The sequence below is a fragment of the Stegodyphus dumicola genome, chromosome 7 (genome assembly GCF_044657685.1).
Source record: "Stegodyphus dumicola isolate Sdum_Otavi_A_Nest chromosome 7, ASM4465768v1".
NCBI lineage: Eukaryota > Metazoa > Arthropoda > Arachnida > Araneae > Eresidae > Stegodyphus > Stegodyphus dumicola.
This window is the reverse complement of record NC_140774.1, coordinates 144,000,756-144,022,571: the sequence shown is the minus strand read 5'-3', so window position 1 is coordinate 144,022,571 and position 21,816 is coordinate 144,000,756. Positions and strand designations below refer to the sequence as shown.

General features: G+C 32.2%; 1 protein-coding gene across 1 annotated transcript in view; it reads right to left on the bottom strand.

Annotated features, from left to right (window-relative positions):
* Positions 1-1,865: 1,865 nt before the first annotated feature.
* mRpL9 (mitochondrial ribosomal protein L9) overlaps positions 1,866-21,816 on the bottom strand; it is a 44,315-nt gene continuing 24,364 nt past the window's right edge. Inside the window, exons 5-7 of the mRNA XM_035350206.2 lie at positions 10,252-10,353; positions 3,748-3,843; positions 1,866-2,105 (exon numbers count right to left, since the gene is read on the bottom strand). Of these exons, the coding sequence (XP_035206097.1) occupies positions 1,887-2,105; positions 3,748-3,843; positions 10,252-10,353 (417 nt within the window). The 3' untranslated portion in view covers positions 1,866-1,886. The remainder of the gene's footprint in view (positions 2,106-3,747; positions 3,844-10,251; positions 10,354-21,816) is intronic.

Here is a 21,816-nt window from a genome sequence, read left to right as displayed (position 1 = left end):
CTGCAAAATTGCGACTGCAATATTATCAGTGGTAACATCAATATCATCATCTTTCATGACTAAATGAAGTAACAAAGGAAATCTGTTCAAAAAGTACCTTATATCAGAAGAAGATGCATTTGCTAGAGCAGAAACATCATCAACTTTAGCATGCAAAATCACTTCATTGTTGACTGGAAATTTATGTAGTATGTAATCACATACTCGACAGAAGTAACTTCTAACATGATAAAACTTATTTTTGTCTTCTGAAAGTTCTTCCACTACTTTGTAGTTGCAGCCCCTATTACCAAATCTTCATCTTTCTTCCGATTTTCTATTTCACCATAAATCACATCATATATAGAATTACAAGACAAAACACAGACTAGTTTTACAAACTTTGAGAAAATGTCTTTAAACAGATCATAAATCATTGATTGCATAGCATGAATTAATGGAATTCTGCTTTGTAGAACTGTGTTAAGAACATCGAATGATGGCAAAATGAATTGTAAAAAAAAAAAAGCAAAAAGCTTTGTTAAGGTCCGAAGAAAAAAACATAAATATTCGTTCACAAAATAAACTTACAGTAATTGGAAAATGCTTCGTGTGTTGAGCAATTTTTTTTATTTTGAGAGAAATTTGTATCAGTTTTACGCTTATATTTCGCAGTATTATTTTGAGAACTGCCAGTTGAATTGCTGAATGGTGCAGAAATTATTTTTCTCTAACCTATTTTTAACAATGGAAGTAGTAACTACATCTCCATTTACTTTAGGTATTTTATAACTTTCAATAGAGCCTTTTATCTTACCTCTCAAAGCATTTACTTCTTCTTTAAAAAATGCAAGAAGTGGGCTTCATTAATTGAGGATTCTAGATAAGCATTTCTTTAAAGACAGCCAGCGTGTACACACAGGTTTCAAAATTTTTCTCATTTCAGTATTATGCAGCTGTTGGAACAGTTTCAATTTTTCCTTCCTTTTAGAACTCTTTTCAAGATAATAATAAACATCAACAAGGTGTTCATCCACATTTATTGGTAAAGAAGCTGCCTCTTTTTCAGCTGCTAAATTTAAGAGGCGACAGGTGCACCTCATAATTTGCAAATCTGAATTTCCCATTATAAAGATACCTGCAACACCAGTCTTCAAGCCTACCATTACTGGTGCATTATCGGCACCAAGTGCTAAGCAATTATATATTATTACATATATATATATATACTCTGCATATATATATATATATATATATACTCTGCATATATATATATATATATATACTCTGCATATACTGCACATATATATGTATACATGAAGTGACTACGGTTCAAAAGGTATGGATAACTAACTCATTGGAGCACATGCTTGAGAGCTTTCATAATTATGATTAGCAATCCTTTCATTTAAGCTTACTTTTTTTAACATAACTTGTCTGAGAGTACAGTGCACTTCCAAAACTGATAACAAAAATGTGATTTATGGGAACAAAATGTACAAACTTTAAAAACTAAAGAATGAGTATATTATTCTCTGGTTATTAGATTTAGATTCTATACCTTCTAAAATATGATGTTCATTTAAACGACAGAAACATAATTATTTATTGAGACATTTAAAATTCGAAAATTTACTCTTTTCTTATCAGATAGTATGTAGATTATGGCTAACCAACCCTTAAATGGCCTTACTTCTCCAACTCTTACACATGATATGCCTTTTTTAATAGCTGAGCCCAAATTTAGTAATTTTGGGGAAGGCCAGGAATGAGAAAATTTATGTCTTATGTTGCATTTTTTAATTCAAAAAATACTATACTGCAATATTTCTTCAAGAGGATCTTATTTAAAACTTGTCTGTGAAAATAACTGTAACAAAATTAAATAAAACAGGAAGAAATTTAATTTATTTGATATACTGAATGCGATATTTTTCTACTAATGAAACTGTTGTTGATGGATCATAAATTTCTGGCACTGGCATATTTTCTAAAAGTTCCTTCTGTTCAGTCAAAATGGGTTCTGCTTTATCTAAATAAAATTCGTTAGCTAATTCTGCTGTTTCTAATCCAACTTGTGTGTGGAAAAGTCTACATCGTACTGGTACCCTCTCTGTGTTATTGATCTGGAAAGGAATAAGATAATGAATGAAAGAGACATGTCTGTTTGAAACATACAATTAGACAAAATTCAACTTTAAATTGACCGCTGATTTTATAGAAAATTACTAAGCATTTTTAAGTACTAGCATCAGTTTTCCTTGAATGTAGATTTTCTGTAAGATTGGTGTCAGTCTAAAGTTGAATTTAGCCTACTTTTGAAATTAACAAAATACATTTTTATTAATATAATTATTAAAGCGCAGTTTTCAGTTTCAAACTGCCGAATTCTAGTCTTGTGCAAATTCCATATCATTACTATTTTTAAAACATTTATCAATGTATAACAAAAAATAAAATTCTATCATTTTCTTTTTAAAGCTGGATTAGTAGAATTAGTTGTCTCTGACACTGAAGCTAACAGATGGAGGAAAAGGAGTTAACAGATGGAGAGGAGTGCAGTAAGGTATAGCATATATTTGACTTAGTGCAGTAAGGTATAGTGTATAAGTTGACTTAGACAACTGTTTTGGAGTAATAGCTAGCTTTATTGGTAATATCTGGCCATAGTTGTATTTTCTGCTTGCATTTTTGGTTTTCATAATTATGCAAGCATTTGAATTTAAATAATCACTCTCATCAAAGCCAAATAATAAAAAAAATACGGAATGTAATCATGTATGTCTGTCTTCTGCAGAAAGAATACCCCTACAAGTCTGAGTAGCAGTTCAATCATTTTTTAATTTTTTACACTTTTGTAGTTCAGTCTAAGATTCTGGGCAGTTTCACCTTTTTGCTTCAATGAAAATTAGGGAATAATTCCAAAACTTTTATTTCTACCAATTATAAAATAAACAATTTGGCTCATATGATCTTGAGGTGAACAAACAATGAGGTGCTGTCAAGTATCACAGAATAATCTGAGGCTTGAGGCTTAGGCACTATCAATCACCATTTGTCAGACTAGTAAGTGTTTTCGACAAAGTTCCCTGCTTATAACAAATACCCAGTCATATGACATATATATTAACGTTTTGAAAATGATATAATGGATATAAATATGACAATATCTGAATTGATTGAATTTGAAGATGAATCATATTTTAATGTCTTTTAGGGTGAAAATGAAATAATGCTTGTTAATTTTCATCAAAAAATAAAGTAAAACCCTAATATAATCTTAACCCACAAAACAAGTTATTGGAGAGACTCCTACAGATACATATTAATTTAAAACAAGTACTTGAGAAGCTCTGCAATATTTTTTTAATTGTATTGCTTATATATCAGAACTGAATGAACTAGTAAAAGAATACTTAATTTTACAGAAAAATAGAACCTTTCATACTGTCAAAAAAGATTAATTTCTGAAAACTTCTGTTTATTTAAAAATGTTAACATTTTTGCCACCAGAAAATTATATAATATTTAGTATAAAATTATTAGGCATTATATTAATTTTTGGAAACAGAAATAAATATTTCTAGAATGCTGAACAGATATTCTTAAAATTTCTTTTAAAATGCATTAATGAAACTCATTAAAAATTTTAAGCTAACAGTAATAATGAACATTACATAATTTCTAATAAAAATATCGATTAACTATCTATATGATGTTACACTGGAAAAGGAGTAATAATAAAATTAAGATTTATTATTTACTTACTGTAATAAAAACTGCAAAATCCTTAGCTTCTTTCAATGGGTCAGGGCCATCTATAGTACTTGGTACTTCAATGGCATCCAAAGGTACCCAGAAACCCTAGACAGAATTTGTTTATACACTAAATGTCATTAACATAAAAAGAAAGGATTAGTTCTTGAATTACTTAGATACATCTATATATATCTATATAGAGAGATAAAATCATGTATATAAAAGATAACAAAATTAATTTAAATTCTTTTTATTTTAGTTATTCCTTTTCTTTACAACTAGCCATTTTAAGTGTGTTATGTCATTTTCTTGTTGCACCATTTCCTGCATAAAAGCCTCTAAGTGTTACCCAACTATCTTTGAAACTCTTACTCTTTTAATTTACATAATAGTGTATGGATGCAAATAATATTTAACCATTAGCTAACGAGCAGCCTCTTTTTATAACCAATAATATCAGCTTGATGTGCTAGATTTCTCAGTGAATTGCACAAAATGCAAAGATAGTAAACTGGAACCTGAAAAATCATCACCTCTCCTTCTAATTCCAGACAGGGAAGATTTAATTTCCCTGAGTTTAAACTTGTTTGGTTATTTCTGTAAACTCTTTGCCCAGTGAAACATACAATAGTCAGAAATCAAGAGTAAATACTTCTGTTATGGTATCCTTGTTCCAATAAAAGACATCAGCATGATTCGAAATGAATACACATATTTTAGATTTATTGAATACTGCAAAACATACTAGAACTATGTTGAATGTAACTTAAATTATGATTTTAAGATTAAAATAATTTTACATTGGAAAAATAAAGAAACTGATGTTGATAGTGTGGCACATTCTTATGATAGTGTAAATAATTTGCAAGAAAGAAAGTTTAAATTTCCATAAATTGAATTTAAAAAATTTGATGGAAATACTAATGAATGGTTGCCATTTTGGTCCTCATTTAAGAAAATACATGAAGATTATAATATAGATCCTGCAGATAAATTCCAGTATCTTATTTAATCAACCATGATAAATTCTCATGCTAAAGAGTTAGTAGATAGTTATCCTGAAACTGCAGATAATTATCTCAAGGTAATAGAAGCTTTCAGATTTGGGAAAAAAAGATTTATTAATAAAGGTTTACATTAGAGAACTTTTGTCATTATTCGTTCAAAATACCACGACAAATTTCACTTCTCACCTTTTCAGTTTGTATGACAGACTAGAATCTTAATTGTGGACATTAGAATCTCTAGGTGTACCAGCTGAAACATATAATGCAATTCTGATTCTGTTGGTGGAATCATGTGTTCTAGAAGAATTGTTAAGAAAGAATTGTTCCTGAAGCTCAAGATCTCAATAAACAATACAAATACAGACTAAGATTGAGAGAAGAGTTACAGCGAAGAGTTTATATTGAATATTTAGTCCAGCTGAAGATGGAGGTAAATAAAAGATTGTTGAAGAAGATAAATGTTGATGACATCACATTAATCGGAGGTGATAACAAAAAATGCTTAGGTCGCCCATTGTGAAAGTGATAGAGCTCATCCCAAGCCACAGCAGTAAAGTGATAATTGTACATGGCAAGACAGCACTGCATATTGTAATGACCAATTCAAAGAATGTACCTGTTAGAAATTTCTGGACATCAAGATGCTGCTGAAGTAACAGAAGATTTAGCCCAATCCAAAAATTGATGAGAGTGAGATGGCAATAGAAAAGGTAAAAAAACTTGCCGAGACTGTACCAAAATGATCTGCATGTGGTCATGAGATTAAAACTCTTAAAAGACTGAACTTATAAAATTATTATTTTAAAGAATTGTAATAATGTAATTTTAGCAGTATAGAATTTATACTTTAAGTATTATTTTTTTCATAAAATAGAGATTTTAATGTTAAAATTTTTGTTAACCTGCTTGGGAATGTTGGCTATTGATGAGCCACACCCTTTCATGCCAATAATTAGCTGCAACAGAATGGCAATAATGTGTTCTTCCTCTTGTAAGGTAACAAATGGTATGTAAAACTGTAACTAGTAACGAACCTGCATTTTTAGTAAATAAATTTATGCTTTTATTACTGTTACAAAGAGTATTTTTTCTTGCCACAGAGCATCGGGACAGTTAATGTACGCATAAAGATAAAAATTCCTTCACACTGTGTTAAAGATCCAGTAGCAACCATTTTTAATTTTAATAATTTTTGAAATAACGTGATTTCAGCTGGATCTATATATATATTGAAAGAACATGATTGTGACAGCACAATTAACATATTTATTTAAATGGTATAGAGACAGCAGGTTCATAAATTAAACATAAATAAGATGATAGACTATTTCAGGAGGTAACATAGCTTGAAATCACACACACACACACACACACACACACACACACACAAAAAAAAAAAAAAAAAAAAAAAAAGAGGATTTCTAGCCAATTATTACTTACTGTTTGCATAATTTAAATGCAATTTTATAGAGGGATATCATATTAGACTATCCTCTTCACTGACAAAAGAAAATTACTGACTACATATTGAATGCAATTTTGCCCCTTACAATAACCTTTGGTTAATTAAACAGCAATGATATTCCTTAAACAGAAATTCCTTTAAAAAATTAATCATGAAATGATGAAGTAGAAATTGAAAAAGGAATAATTTAAAAAAATTACAACAGTTAAATACAGTTCAAAATGTTGTATTATACGTACAAGGTCTTTTTTAGTTTGCTCTCCTTTCTTTAATTATATATATTTATATGATATAATGATTTAATGCATAGGAGAAAACGGGATGCATTAACAGCTTGCAGTCATCATGGCCGGGGTTGAATACATACTGACGAATATAACGAAACTGGAATTCAACAAATCACCAATCTTTATTTTCAAGCATATCAAATCATTTTCTTAGTGAATTAAATACTTCTAAATCATAAGCAATAACAGTGATTTCTTATATATGCAGGTAGAGGCATATGACGTCATTTCAGGCAAGTGGGCTTAGCAGCGAGGATATATTAGCAGTGGCGGAAGTAAGGAAAAGAATGACATAATTTTTTGCGGGCAGTACTTATACTGAAGTACGAGCAGTTGTAGAGACAAGTTATAATTGGATAATTTTAGGTTGTTATAAAACAAGGAAAGATCTCGAATTTGGGAGAACAGATGAATTTAGGAGAGAGCACCAAATCTAGAATAGTTAATTTTGAGGGCACCAATTATTCTTAAAGCAGTCATCATATTTTGTTATATCTTACATATACATACACACACAATGTCATAAAGTAATTTAACCAATTAACATGATATGTATGGGAACTTGATACTTACGTATCATCGCAACCAGGTTGGCGGGATTTGTAAGTTTGAGTAAAAAAGTATGAATAGAAAGAAAATGTACATTTATTAATTACAGATAATTTTAATACAGTTTTTTATATTATTTTGTTTTAAAATATAAAATAGCAATTAAACCCTTCCGGTTTCGAATTTGAATAAGTTGCAGAATTATTTTTTTGGTGGAAATCTTTTGGCTATTGCTTTTAGCACTGATTAAAAACCGTCTTCGCCATTAACAGCTTGAGCTAGGCGCCATATAAATTCGATAAGGTATGAGTGAAGATGATGACGGGCTGTTCCTGTTTTTTGTTGCGCCATTTGGCTGAGCCCCACATGCGCTCTACGTGTTGTGTGTGAACGCCCGTGTTGGGATCCACGAAGTTATATTTGTGATTAACAGTTCCATGCAGAAATCCAGCATTTTTGAACTCACTTGTATTATATCCTTTCCAGCAATCTGAATAAATGATGCTTCCTTGATATTTTCGCAAATTTTTTCCATGAGGGTAACGGTGCTTCTGTTAGGTACAGTAACCAAAAGTCTCTTTCTTTTCTCGGCAAATTCCGCCGAAAACCCATTGCTGTGGTAGTACACACGCAGTGTTATTTTTTCTTTTTACAAATAAACTTTCATCTAAACATGTAGGGTTGCCAAATTTGGCGCTTTATGCAAATTTTGGCCTGGTTGCGTTAATACGTAAGTACCGGGAACTTTTGCAAGATATGTATGTGACACTATTTGCTCGCAAAGGTAAAAACAGGAATAAAACATTTATACAGTTAATAGGATCATATCTCAAAACAAATACCCAAATTCTGCTATTGTGCAGAATTCAGCATGATGAAAAGCAACATAAGGCCTTGCAACAATGTGCAGAACCAAAGATATAAATCTCTAAACAGTACCAAGTGAGAGAACTAAAATTCAGGACTAATAACCTTTAGTTTCATGGATGAGATGGCACATTTACAGTTATCTTAACTACACCATCCTTCAAATCTCTCCTTCTCGCAGTCCCATTAAAAACAATTATCACATAAAGTGTGCACAGGGTTCATAGCCACATTTTAGTTAAAAAAATAAGCACCTATAAGCACTTTTCAAGCATATTTTAAGGAAAAAATAAGCACCTGTCTAATTACATTATACACAACTGCATAACCTTAAAAGAAAAATTAGACTTGTAATTTAAAATATGAGCAATGTAATATTTATTAGGAGAATGAGCATTACCTCAACAATGGAAAACAATTAACTTTTTTTTTATTTTAAATGACAGTTCAATTTACAGAATTAGTTTACAATGAGAGGAAAAAAAAAACTATGCAGAACTAAACTATATTACAAAATTTACTGATGATATTTCAGCTGAAAATATAGAAAATAAATAATAATAAGCCATATTAATTATATTCGTCTGGCATCTAATAATAAATATAATTTATTTTTCCACTCATATTAATATTTAAATAATTCAACTTAAATCAAAATTCTGAACATTTTCTAAATTTTCATTCCATAACAGTTTTCCCTTAACATATATCCCAAACAAAGTAATTTAAGTAAAAAAGAGGCACATTTCTGAAATCAGAAGACGGGAAATTGCTTCATGCAGTCATCCTTTAACAGTAAAAGCTTAACTAACCCGCATACTCGGAAATTCTCGAATATTCCGGATAGTAACTGGAAAAAGAGGAGTGGGGGAGATTGTAGCCGTTCTTTAGATTGAAATTTAGGCTAAATAAATGATTTTGACATTTCGATATGTGCATCATATAAAAACAAACGGAACTGAGAAATATTCTGCTTAGAAAGCACAGTAAAACTCTTTTAAGTGCTCATAAACAAATCTCAGACAGAACATCAAAATTAATTATCAATGCAAAATACCGCAAACCTTATTGCGCAATACGTGCGGCGTAATTCTTCCATATGTGATATTACGCAATCGGAATCAACACCTGCCGGTATTCGGAGAATAAAGAACTAAATAAAGGAAAAGAAAGAGACTTACTAATCTGGGGTGTTTCTGATTCTAATTTTCAACAGACTGTATTAAATTTCCGGAATAGAATCAATCTTCGCTTGGGTTGGGTAGACCGCAAAAACTTTTAGTCCTATTCAATCCAGATTGGGCAATGACAAAAAAAAGTCCGCTGTTTCAATATTAGAGATTTTGCGGAGAAACTCCCAACCTCCGTACTGTATAATGTATTGGCAAAGAAAATGAAATTATTTTGACTATTCGATTACTTTCCTTTTATTTAAGCCATTCCGAATATTATTCCTTAGAAAGCTAATCTGTGTAAAAACACACCCATTTTTGGAAGTTTATCTATACTTCAGCAGTTACTGCAACTATATTATTATAAATATTCAAACATATGCTCATAATATAAGCATAACGATCACAATAAACACGAATATGAACTGACCACGCAGAACGAGAATGCAAATTATTAAAATCTTGATAGAAATTCAAACGCGTGTAGTATTTGGGTGGGAGGAAAAGAATACCAAATGTACCGGAATTTTCTACCGTTTTCGCAATTCTTTGGCCAATAGAACGACGTGCACCTGTCTGTACTCTCGCGTGCACCATAGGTTACGTTAATGCAGAGGAAGGGGGGAAAAGCAATTTCCGGGAGTATGATTCACCATCTGACGTTGCATATAAGGAAGAAAAGTTGTTTATTTAGTTTCGGCTTTGGTACGGGGGGAAAATGCGCGTTCATTAAAAACAAAGGATTAAAAAAAAAAAGCACCAAAAGCAAAAAAATAAGCACTAAAAACAAAAAAATAAGGGCTTTAAAGAAAAGTAAGCACCTATAAGGGCCTTTATATTTTATTTTCAAATATAAGGACTTATAAGCACTTGTAAGGACCGCTACAAACCCTGGTACATACTTCAATTTTTTGTCAAGTGTAAGAATTTTACAGAAACAACAAAAACAACTGTATTACATGAATGACTACATTGTTGAGAAATCATAATGATAAGATACATAAATCATGTAAAGCACTTAATGATGGAGCATGAAATATTAACATAACTGAGCAGCAATTCAGAATTTTTTCCAATATTAAATAATGTAAAAAATTTTCACATTTCTGCAGGTTTAAATCCAAAAATAGTTGTCAAACTACAAAAGTATGTTGAATTCAACTTACTTCCTTCCGGAAAGCAATTTGAATGTGATTTGCTTTTATCGTCCATGGCACTTCTGGATTCATGAACACAGGAATAACATACTTGTTCAAAGTCCGGACTGTCTACATGCCAAAAGATTCAATAAAAAAATTTTATAAACAGGAAAATATAAAAATTACATGATAGTGCAATTGTGTATAAGAAATATGGATTTGGTATTCAATTTGTGTTCCACAGAGGCCTGTGGTTCCAAGTAATTCCTTTTATATAAATAAAATTTAAAAGAATTTTTTAATACTGAGTGGTATTTATATATATGCAAGATAAAAAATATGAAGCTCAAAACTGCTAACTTTAAACTGGTGATAGTCCTTTCAAGTCTTCATTTGAATTTGGCTATTGCCCCTTTGTCTTCTAAATTGGTTATAATTTTCCTGCACTGCATCTCTTCATTTCATGCTCACGTAAGCTTTGTTCGTACTGTGGTTTCAAAATTAGAATAGGTTTAGGCCAAACTTCGTTGCTAAGCAACCAGACCTTGCTATAGCACAAAACCTGGTTTAGGGATTTTGCCTAAAAGTTCTAGCTTTTCAACTTTGTGCCAAGTTAGTATAAGAACCACCAATCACAGGAAAGCATGCATCAGTCAGTGGTTACACACACATTTACACACATGTAACTTTCTTTTTCCTAATTGACTATGGCTTGAATCCTGTTAAATAGATGTGAGTACACTTAATGACTTTTATGCTTTAAACCACAAAGCATTATGATGACAAACCCATAATCTGAATGAAGCCTTAGATAATCCTCATGCATTGGGACTGCTCATATCCAATCGCGAATCCAAAATTTAAGCAATGAAATAAATACCAGTACTACTATTGCACACTTTTTATACTATTACTATACTTTACTTTTCTTCCGCTTCGCTTTGTTGGTCTTAAGATTTATTTTGATGCTCTGCTTCATTTTTCATCTGAAGAAACGTAATGTGCTATGAAAAACTGCAAGATGCTTATTGCACCCATAGCGATATATAAACAAGAACATGTGGGCTCAAGAAATAAAATTATGTGGCTCATTAGCTATGTCCAGATCTCAGTTTCTTTTACTATGTATTCCGCTTAAATGCTAACCACATTTATAACCATCTGGACCATGATTAAAAAATAATTGGTGTCTTCTCTACCCCCATATCCTAAATTTATTACAATTAAAAGAGGTCATTTATAGAATTACATATATACACATACCACTCAGCTATATATACTCACTCATATACACAATATATTATGTATAATAATTATTTTTTCCCCAAATGACTATTACAACTCAAACCACGTTAATGTAACAACTTCCACTAACTGCTAATTTGACCACTTTTTTTTTAAAACCTTTTATTATATTTTGCTTCAATTTAAAATAGTAAATAATTAAGTAATATAATCTTAGGTGCAGTTGCACAAGATAGTGTCAGTCCTATTTGTATAATTTTTTCAATTTTATATATTCATATATATATATACAGGGTGTTTCAAATTCGACCAACAAATTCAGAGGGGTTATAGTAGACATCAAGAAGATGGAAAATTGCCATAGAACATGGCATAGTAAATCATGTTTAGAGGAAGAAAATCACAAAAATAGTTATGAAGGGTGTGACATCAAATGGAGCAAAATGGGTCAATAAGAAGTAGAAAACATGTATTTGATTTAAGCAGGATTACAATGCATCAACAGTTCAACGTCAGAAACAAGACGACAAGACAGTTTTATAAGAATTGTTCAAAGTTGTGGTCGTGAAGGTCACTGCACACCTGACACTGAAGGACGAAGGATTGCCATATACATTCAAACATACCTGGTGTTCTGGCGATGTCTGCTGAAGCGATGACAGTCTGCACTGTTAGATCTTATAATGTATCCATAGGTGTCTGATATACAACCGATTTCAGGTAGCTGGCTCCAGAAGAAAAAATACAAGGGATTGAGGTCAGGGGAAGATGGAGGCCAAGAAGCAGCTTCCAGGATATGTTGCATCAAAGCGGTTACACACCACAATTTCAAAATGTGCTAGTGCACCATTATGTATATATGACATGTTCTGGCGCACAGTAGCTGGTATTCTTATGGCATCAAATCCAGGAGAACATGCTGCCGAGAAAACAAGGTAATCGTACCATTCAGGCAGAAGGTATGGTCCCAATAGATGATCTCCAAGAATCCCTGCAGAGATGTTAATACCACATTTGTGTTGCACGTTGGGACAAGATAGTGGCTGAATGGATTTTTGAATGACTACATATGCATATTGTGTGTGTTGAACAAACCTTCTGTCATAAAGCAGGCTTCACCTCAATAAAACAGTGGCGCAGACTGTGTGTTCTGTGTGGCACAAGTGTCCAGCGTGCAAACTCTACCCAAAGGGAGTATTTAGCATTGCCTAGGAATTGGGCATTCTGCATATGGAAGGGGCGTATGTTTTCTTAACGCAGAACCTTTCAAACCATTTTATAACAAATATTGAGCTGAGCTGCAGCCACTCATGTGCTGGTCGACGAGGAACGTCAGTCTGTTGCAAGGTCTGTTGGAAGGTGGTCCCTTTCCCTATGGAATGTTTTGCAGACAATGTTTATTCATCCCATGTTAATTTGTACTGCATTCTGCATCAAGCATTCACTAATTCTGATCAGTAAAAAGTTGAAACAATCCGTTATTTCCAGACATGCGTGTTTTTCCCATAAATCACAATGTCCCAATTCATATTCAACAAACTGTGCATGACAGAAACCTGATGTGATCAGCTGCTGAAAAGTAGTAAAGTAAAATTTGAAATTTAGTTCAAGGGAAGATAATTGCCTTTTTAGTTAGCACAATTCATATGGATGAAGAAAATAATTTATTTGATGAGATTTTGAATGTGATTACCAAACAATAACCAGGAGAAATTTTAAAAAAAAAAAAATCTATTCAATTCATCTGCTAACATTGAAAGTGTATTTTACTGCCAAAAGATACTAATAGACTGCTCGTAGTTCATTGGCAGATACCAGTTAATACCAAAGTAAAAATTAGAGCAATAAAAATACACTTTATAATTAGGCAAAACTTAACTTCAGACTGATCCTGCTTTTACTAGTATTTCTTCATAGAGTAAAAATCTTCTGTGGTGAAAGCAGTTACACATACAAATTGATATTATGCTTGCTGCTTCATCTATTTTACTTAAATAATTTTATTTGTGACCAACAGTGCAGAATATTATTCTTCCAATGACAATCTCTTTTGGAATGCATAGTCTCTCCTATAAAACCAAATTCTGAATATTTTTAGGTTCCAAATATATATGTTCCCCCAACTCCAGTATATGCATAATTCCTTTTTGTTATTTCATTTTCTAATGTGCTATAAGTATTCATGAATTAATGCAGGTTGTACTTTTAAATTTTGCTAACTTTGCCATATGACCATTGCTAAACCAAATAAAATTGCAGAAAAAAAGGTGAGGTGCCCTTTGTGTATCAGTTAGCATATGCCCAATGCCTTAGTTTGTATATTCCCACAATACATCAGAAATAGAACATACTGTTACGAAATGTCCAGGCACGGTAAGATAGCTTCCCCGCAAGGCAGGTTTATGGTTGCCATAAAATGGTAAGGGTGCAGGGTTGCCACATTTGGCAACAAAATTGGTGACATGCCATAGAACAGGGGTGGCCAAGATCCTTGATAGTCCGAGCCATTTTTCAAAATTTGAAATTTTTCGCGAGCCGCATTAAATACGTATTTAAGAGGTATTAAAAAATTTTTTACAGAAAATTATATTTATTGAAAACATATAAATAAAAGTACAAACTATGTATATTGAATTTGAATATTAAAAATTAAACATATTTATTTTATTTCTCTTGATAATTCTTTAAAATTTGGTGAATAATTGGTGACAGCACATCTCAGTAATTCTTTGAGATGCTGGTTAGTTAATACTGATCGGTGATTGCACATATTCCGAATATTGAAATAATTCGACAAGCAGCCTTTTTTAATTCAGGATACTTAGATTCTGGTACAAATTTCAAAAATTCAGTAATTGGCATTGACTTATATTTTAATTGTAGAGCTTGATCTTCTTGCATCTCTATTAATTCTAATTCTCCAGATGCTTTTTGGGTCATAATTATACTGGAAATGGAAAAAATCACCTTGAATTATGTTAATTTCAAATGGATTCAGAAAAATATCAAGAGACGATTTAAAATATTTCAAGTCTTGAAATCTATTTTGGAATTCCATCAATATTTCTTCTAGCTTTTTTACATACTCATTGAGTTTTTCTTGTTTAATATTGGAACAAATTTTTTAATTTGAGGAAAATGACAAAATGTTTTATTTTTAATGTCCTTTTGAAAAAGTTGTAATTTAGTTTGAAAACTAAATATACACTGTGAGAGGTCAGATTTTATTTTATCCTTCCCCTGCAATTGTTCCATGACATCAGTCGAAAACATTAAGTCTTGTAACCACTTGTCATTGTCTAATTCTGAATAGGTTATTTCCTTTTCTTTTAGAAATGCAGCTATCAAACAAATCTACAAATCGATTTAATACGTTGTAGCTAGATAGCCATCTAACAATGCAAAAGAAATTAATGTCATTTGGAAGCTCTTCGTCCTTTAATTCTTTAAGGAAATTTTTGAAATGTCGATGATTTTTTGCATTGGTGCGAATGTAATCTACAATGTGTAACACTGTTTTCATAACATCAGGATATTTTAGATATTTTGTAACAAGATGTTCTCGGTGAATTAAACAGTGAATTGGTATTCATTGTGGAATTTGAGAATCATCTCTTAAAAGCCCAATAAGACAGATTTTTTTTACCCAGCATTGCCGAAGCTCCAACAGTTGCAATGCTGACAAGTTTATTAAAAGGCACATCAAAAGTTTTCATTATGGAATCTAATGCATTTTTAACATCGACACTGAGGGTCGACTCTTGAAGTGCGACTAAATCTAATAATTCTTCTTTAATAACGAAGTCAGGTGAAACAAAACGTATGAAAACTGCCAATTGCGGAAGATCTGTGATATCTGCAGATACATCAAGGGCTAAGCTAAATGCAATACAGTTCTTCAAATCATTTTTAAAATTATATTCAAGAGATCTATAACTGCAGTTATGCGTCGTTCAGTTGTGTGTCTCAAGATGGGAATTTGCGAAACAAATTGTGCAATGCTTCATTATTTGGATCTAAAATTTTAAGTACATCTTCCAAGTTTTTTTTAATAAACACTCCCTCTCCATATGGATGTTTTGCATGAGCAATATTCCAGGCAATAACAAAACTGGCTTCAGCCACATTATTAGCTTGATTGCTGAAGATCATCAACTGATCTTAATTTGGAATTTGGTGGATACTGATTAGAAAACTGAGGATGATTGCTTTCACAATGTTGAATTAATTGCTAGTTTTATAATTTTTGACCGTAAAATTACAAATAACACATAATGCTTTTCCGTTACTGTCAATAAAAAAGAAATTCTCCTCCCACTCATTATTAAAACTTCTATTTTCTTGCTTCTATTTTCTTTTTTTTACTTTTGTTCTCTGTCGTCATATTTTTAAAAGAACTGGAAATAAATAAAGAAATTTAGAAAATACAAGTTTTGTGTTATTAAAACAATAATAACATGTGTTACATACTACAAAGCAAATTATAGTTAACTTACCAAAAATCTGAAATTACAAATCATATCCCTAGCAAGAGTGATACAAATTGTTTCCTCCAGAGCACCATGTGAACTGTCCGTTGCAATGAAAGTTTACAAATTCAAAATCGGTCTGGAGTCGCACTCAGACATTGGTCTTTGGACGCCCCTGTTGGAACTTTTCATAGGATAGAGGGCGCTGTTGCGCCAAAAGAATTCTGTTTTTTTACATTATGTAACTGTGGTTCGCCATTGCGATGTATGTGTATTGCTGTGATATATTTTGGTGCTTTCATTAAATATAAATGAAAGATATCGTCATGAATTTTTTGTATCCAAATCAAGATCAAATTTACCACTGATGCATATTCGTTGAAACAAAATTAGCGTTCGAACAAGAATCGTCAAGTTATTACTAGTCTTTCGAACTATGCATTAGTATCGTTATTCGCTTCGAAACATGTGGTGCTGTCGCCGGGAATTATCGTAATGGTGGGGTGAGTAAATAGTTTTGTTGAAAATTTGGTTGAATAGAATATTTTGTAATTGTTGAAGTAGTAGGGTTGTTTGATGTTGTTGATCTTGTTTGGTAAAAATTTACAACTTTAGGTTTCGCATTTACTGAATATTTGCATTGGTATTTGCAAGTAAGAAAATATTGTGCTTTCTTAGAATTAGAATTTGTTGTTAATGCTTGAAGTGTGATTTGTTGTTGAAAATTACAGTTTGTTTTCTTAGAATTCTAGAATTAGAATTTATTGTTAAAGTATTTGAGGGGTAAAATTTGTTGCTAGAAACTGTGAAAATGGCTAAATTGTTAAAGCTTCGAACTAAGCGTGACACACATTGTGAACAAACATTAAAGTTAGTAGAAAAAATAAACATATATTTGAATGAATCAGATATCGATATAGATGTATGTGATTCATATTTAGAACAGTTGAATAGTAAAATTGAAATTATTAACATACTAAATAGTGACACTGATGAATTGTTGAAAGAAGAACAAGAAATTATGGATGAAATTAACACAGTAGATGAATATAACGAAAAAAGAATACCAGTTAAAGTAAAGTTGCAAAACAAAATTAAATCAATTGGAAAAGTTCCATATCAGTCAGGTGAACAAACAGTAAATCCAGAAAATGTTCACGTAGAAAATAAAAATTTGAATTTAGAAAACAGAACTAAACTTCCTAAACTTTCGCTTATTCGATTCTATGGTGAGCCTTCAGAATATTTAGATTTTTGGAATCAGTTTGAGAATTCTGTACATAATAATTCTAATTTAACTGAGGTTGACAAATTTTGCTATTTAAAGTCGTTATTAGGTGGTAAAGCTCTAGCTAGCATTAAAGGATTCTCAATTACTCCAGAGAATTATAAACAGGCTGTTAAATTAATTTCGGAAACATTTGGCCAAAGAGACATTTTAATAAATGCTCACTTGTCAAATTTATTAAATCTGGCACCTGTAAAAAATGCTTCTAACATTCAGGCCCTTCGTAACCTTTATTTTGAAGCTTAAACTCAAATTAGATGTTTAGAGGAATTAAATGTCAAATCGGAAACATACACAACAATACTGACTAACATAATACTAAAAAATCTGCCAGGAGAATTGACTCTTGAATTTTCTAAGCAAAATATAAATAATTGTCATGATTTACAGGAATTGATGAAGTTTTTACACAATGCTATTAGTGCAAGAGAAAAGGCATTCCGTATTAATTCTAATAATGTATCTTCATATAATAATTTTCATTCTAACCAACACAAACAAAACAATTTTCGAAATCAGAAACGAAACTTCCCTCCGAGTCGCAATAATCAACACGCGTCAGTAACAGAATTTATGGCAAAAACTTCCGAAGTTTGTTTATTCTGCGGTCAAGGTCACTGTAAGACTGAATGTGAGAACATGACTGTGCAACAAAAAAGGGATAAATTAATTAAGGAAAGGAGATGTCTGTTATGTTGTAACACAAACTGTTTTGTGAAAAAATGTAATGCTAAACAGTGTTCATTCTGCTTTGGTAGACACGCCAAAGCTATTTGTTTTAAATTTGAAAATTCTAGCAAGCGTAAATCTAATTCAAAACCAGAAGAAGAAAAACCAAAGGAATTGGAAATTCAGCCTACTATTTCGAATTCAGTTGTAAATGATAGGAATGTGATTTTATTGCAGTGTGTTAGGACAGAAATTGTTGGTCGTAAATCGTCAGGTACAGTTATTGCAATGTTTGATAACGGTAGTGAGAACAGTTTTATTAAAAGAAATGTATCTATGAAGTTGGGATTAAAATGTCTAGGGTCAGAAACATTAAAGATTTATTCATTTGGAGCAAAGGATCCTAGGTTGCAAACATGTCGCAGAGTTGAAGTGAGATTGCGAAATATTTTAGATGGAAATGAAGTTGTAATACAGGCGTTGGAAACAGATGAAATTTCGAGGGCGGCGATTAATTTGCCGAATGAGCGTACAAGAGCTGAAATGGAAGCCAAGGGATTAACTTTAACGTGGGGTTATAATCAAGCGTCAGATGATAATGAAATTTCCTTGTTAATAGGTATAGATTTTTATTGGAAGTTGACAAAAGGTTTTGAAAGGTTAAATACGTCTTTGGTAGCTGTAAACACAGAACTTGGATGGTCCTTGCAGGGAAATTGTGGTGATATGAGTAAAACGGCTGCTGTGAACTTAATTTTAGGTGATCAAAGCACTGTATCAGCTGAACTCAGGCGTTTCTGGGAACTGGAAAGTTTAGGTATTGAAAACAAGGAAGCGGAGTGTTTGACTTTAGTGGAACAGGAGATACTTGATGAATTTAATAATTCTGTTGGGTTCGTAGATGGAAGATATTGTGTAAAGTTGCCGTGGAAACCAGGTATGCAGGAGAAATTAGCAAATAATAGAGAAGTGGCTCGGAAATGTTTCAATAGTCTGGTTAGGAGATTTAGAAATGATACAGCTTTTTATGAGGATTACAAAAAGGTCATTGATGATTATCGTAGGGAAGGTATCATTGAGAATTCGTCGTCAGATACTGAAGTGTCATATTCTGAGCAGTCATTCTACTTACCCCACCACGCTGTCATTCGCGAGGACAAATCTACTAGTCGACTTCGAATCGTGTTTGATGGTTCTTCTCATGAAGGAGGACAACTTTCAATTAATGACTGTTTATTTAAAGGTCTAAACTTGTATCCAAATCTATTTGAAATGATTTTAAAGTTTCGACAAAATACAATCGCCTTCACAGCGGATATAAAGCAAGCGTATCTACAAATTTTGATCGATCCTAGTGATAGAAAATTTACTAGATTCTTCTGGACTGATGATATCGGTTCTAATTCATATCAAGAAATGAACTTTAGTAGAGTTTTATTTGGACTAAAACCAAGTCCATATTTGTTAGCTGCAACTCTGAAATATCATTTTGATAAATGTAAAGAAGAATTTCCTGATACTTGCAAATTACTGTCAGAATGGTTTTATGTCGACGATTTGATTGGAGGCGAAGAAGACTTGCAAGCGGCTTTGAAAATTACGACTGAAAGTGTAGAAATTCTCAAAAGATGTGGCATGATATTACGAAAATGGAAAACCAATTCCATGGAACTGCGTAAGCTGTGGGAAGATGCTGAGTTCGACATCGATGAGGAAAAGAGCTCAAGTACAGGACTTGACTCAGCAACCAAGGTGTTGGGTCTAGTTTGGGATCCAGATGCGGACAGTATATCTTTTAAAGTGAAAGAATTATCAAAGTTTGTCAAGAACGGAACTGCTTCGAAAAGGTTTATTCTTCGAGTAGTGGGTCGTATTTACGATCCTATCGGATTTCTTGGGCCTTTCATCATAAAGCTGAAGTGCATTCTACAGGAACTGTAGAGTCATGACATAGACTGGGATGATAAACTTCCATCGTCACTGGATCACAAGTGGCAGTTGTGGTGCAGTGAAATCGAACACTTAGAAGATCTCCAAATTCCTAGATGTTATTTTTCAAATTTGAACTGTAAATTTATTTCATTTGAAATTCATTCTTTTTCAGATTCATCTCTTTTAGCCTATGGAACTGTATTGTATTTAAGAGCTATATCTGAATATGGGAGGTTAAGTATCAGTTTTATTTGTTCTAAAAGTCGTGTAGCTCCTCTGAAAAGTCTTACATTACCAAGACTGGAATTAATGGGAGCTTTATTGTCCGCAAGATTAGTCCATCAAGTAAGTAAATGTCTTAAATTTAATACTTCTAGTTATTTTTGGACCGACTCGATGATTACATTATGTTGGATTAAGGGACAAGCTAGTAAATACAAAACTTTCGTAAAAAATAGAATAGAAGAAATTCAATCTTTATCAGATACCAATAATTGGGCTCATTGCCCTGGTAAGGATAACCCTGCAGATATCTTGTCCAGAGGAATTTCTGCAGCAAATTTAGCTACAAACCATCTTTGGTGGCACGGTCCACCGTGGCTAAGCCAATCACCTGAATACTGGCCTACTGAAAGAGAAAACTTAAAATCTACAGACGTAGACTTAGAGCTAAAAAAAGAATTTGAAAGTACAGTGCAAAATAACTGTTTGGTAGAAAATTCGAAATTTATTTTAGATTTAAGGAAATATAGTAGTTTGTTAAAAGTACTAAGAGTAACTGCACTAGTTAAATGGTTTGTTAATAAACTTCAAAAACGACAAACGATTGCAGGTCCCCTCACAGCAGAAGAACTTCAAAATGCTGAAATAGACTGTATAAAACATGAGCAAAACATAGAGTTCAATTTAGAATTGCAGAACCTTGAAAATGGTAAATCGATTCCTAAAAACTCTCCACTTTCGAATTTAGCCCCATTTCTCGACAGTTGTGGTGTATTGCGCATAAAAGGAAGGTTAGAACAAGGAGCGTTTACAAAGGATGAAGTTCATCCTATACTTCTTCCTAAGCAGTCTAAATTTACAGAGTTAATTATTATTCGAGAACAAAATAAAATTTTTCATGGTGGAGTTACATTTACGCTAGCCAAAATTAGGTCTAGATTTTGGATTCCACGAGGTAGACAAATTATAAAAAGAGTATTAGGTAACTGCCTAATTTGTCGAAAGTATAAGTTGAAACCAGCTAAACAAATAACTAGTCAACTACCTAAATGTAGAATTACTGAAAACCCTCCTTTTACTGTAACTGGCATAGATTTCACTGGCCCAGTTTTAATAAAATCAGGAAAGGATACCCCTCAAAAGGCTTACATAACATTATTTACATGCAGTGTTACTAGAGCTGTGCACATAGAATTAATCACAAATATGTCAACAAAAAATTTTATTTTGTCATTAAGGAGATTTTTAGCTAGGAGAGGAAATTGTAAAGTTATCATTTCCGACAATGCTAAGAGCTTTAGAGCCACTAATGAAATTCTTAAAGAATTTCAAAAATTATAATAGATTCAAAATTGAAAGATTTCATATCAATAAACGGTATAACTTGGCAATATATTGCGCCTCACGCACCTTGGTGGGGTGGTTTTTATGAAAGGCTTATGAAAAGTATCAAAGATCCTTTGAGAAAGGTTCTCGAAAGGGCTCTTCTTAACTTTGAGGAAATGATGACTATTCTATCAGAAATTGAGTTAGTTTTAAATCATAGATCTCTTACTTATGTCCATAATGAAATAAAAGAGCCAGAAGCTCTTACACCTGCCCATTTCTTGTTTCCAGGGCAAGAAAATATTTCTTATCCTGTACATTTCGCCGACCTTTTCAGGAATGAACCATTGAACAGGCAGACTTTGACTAGGAGAAAACTGTATCAAACTAATCTTTTGAAACAAATTTGGAAAAAGTGGAAGGAGAATTATCTCCTCGAAT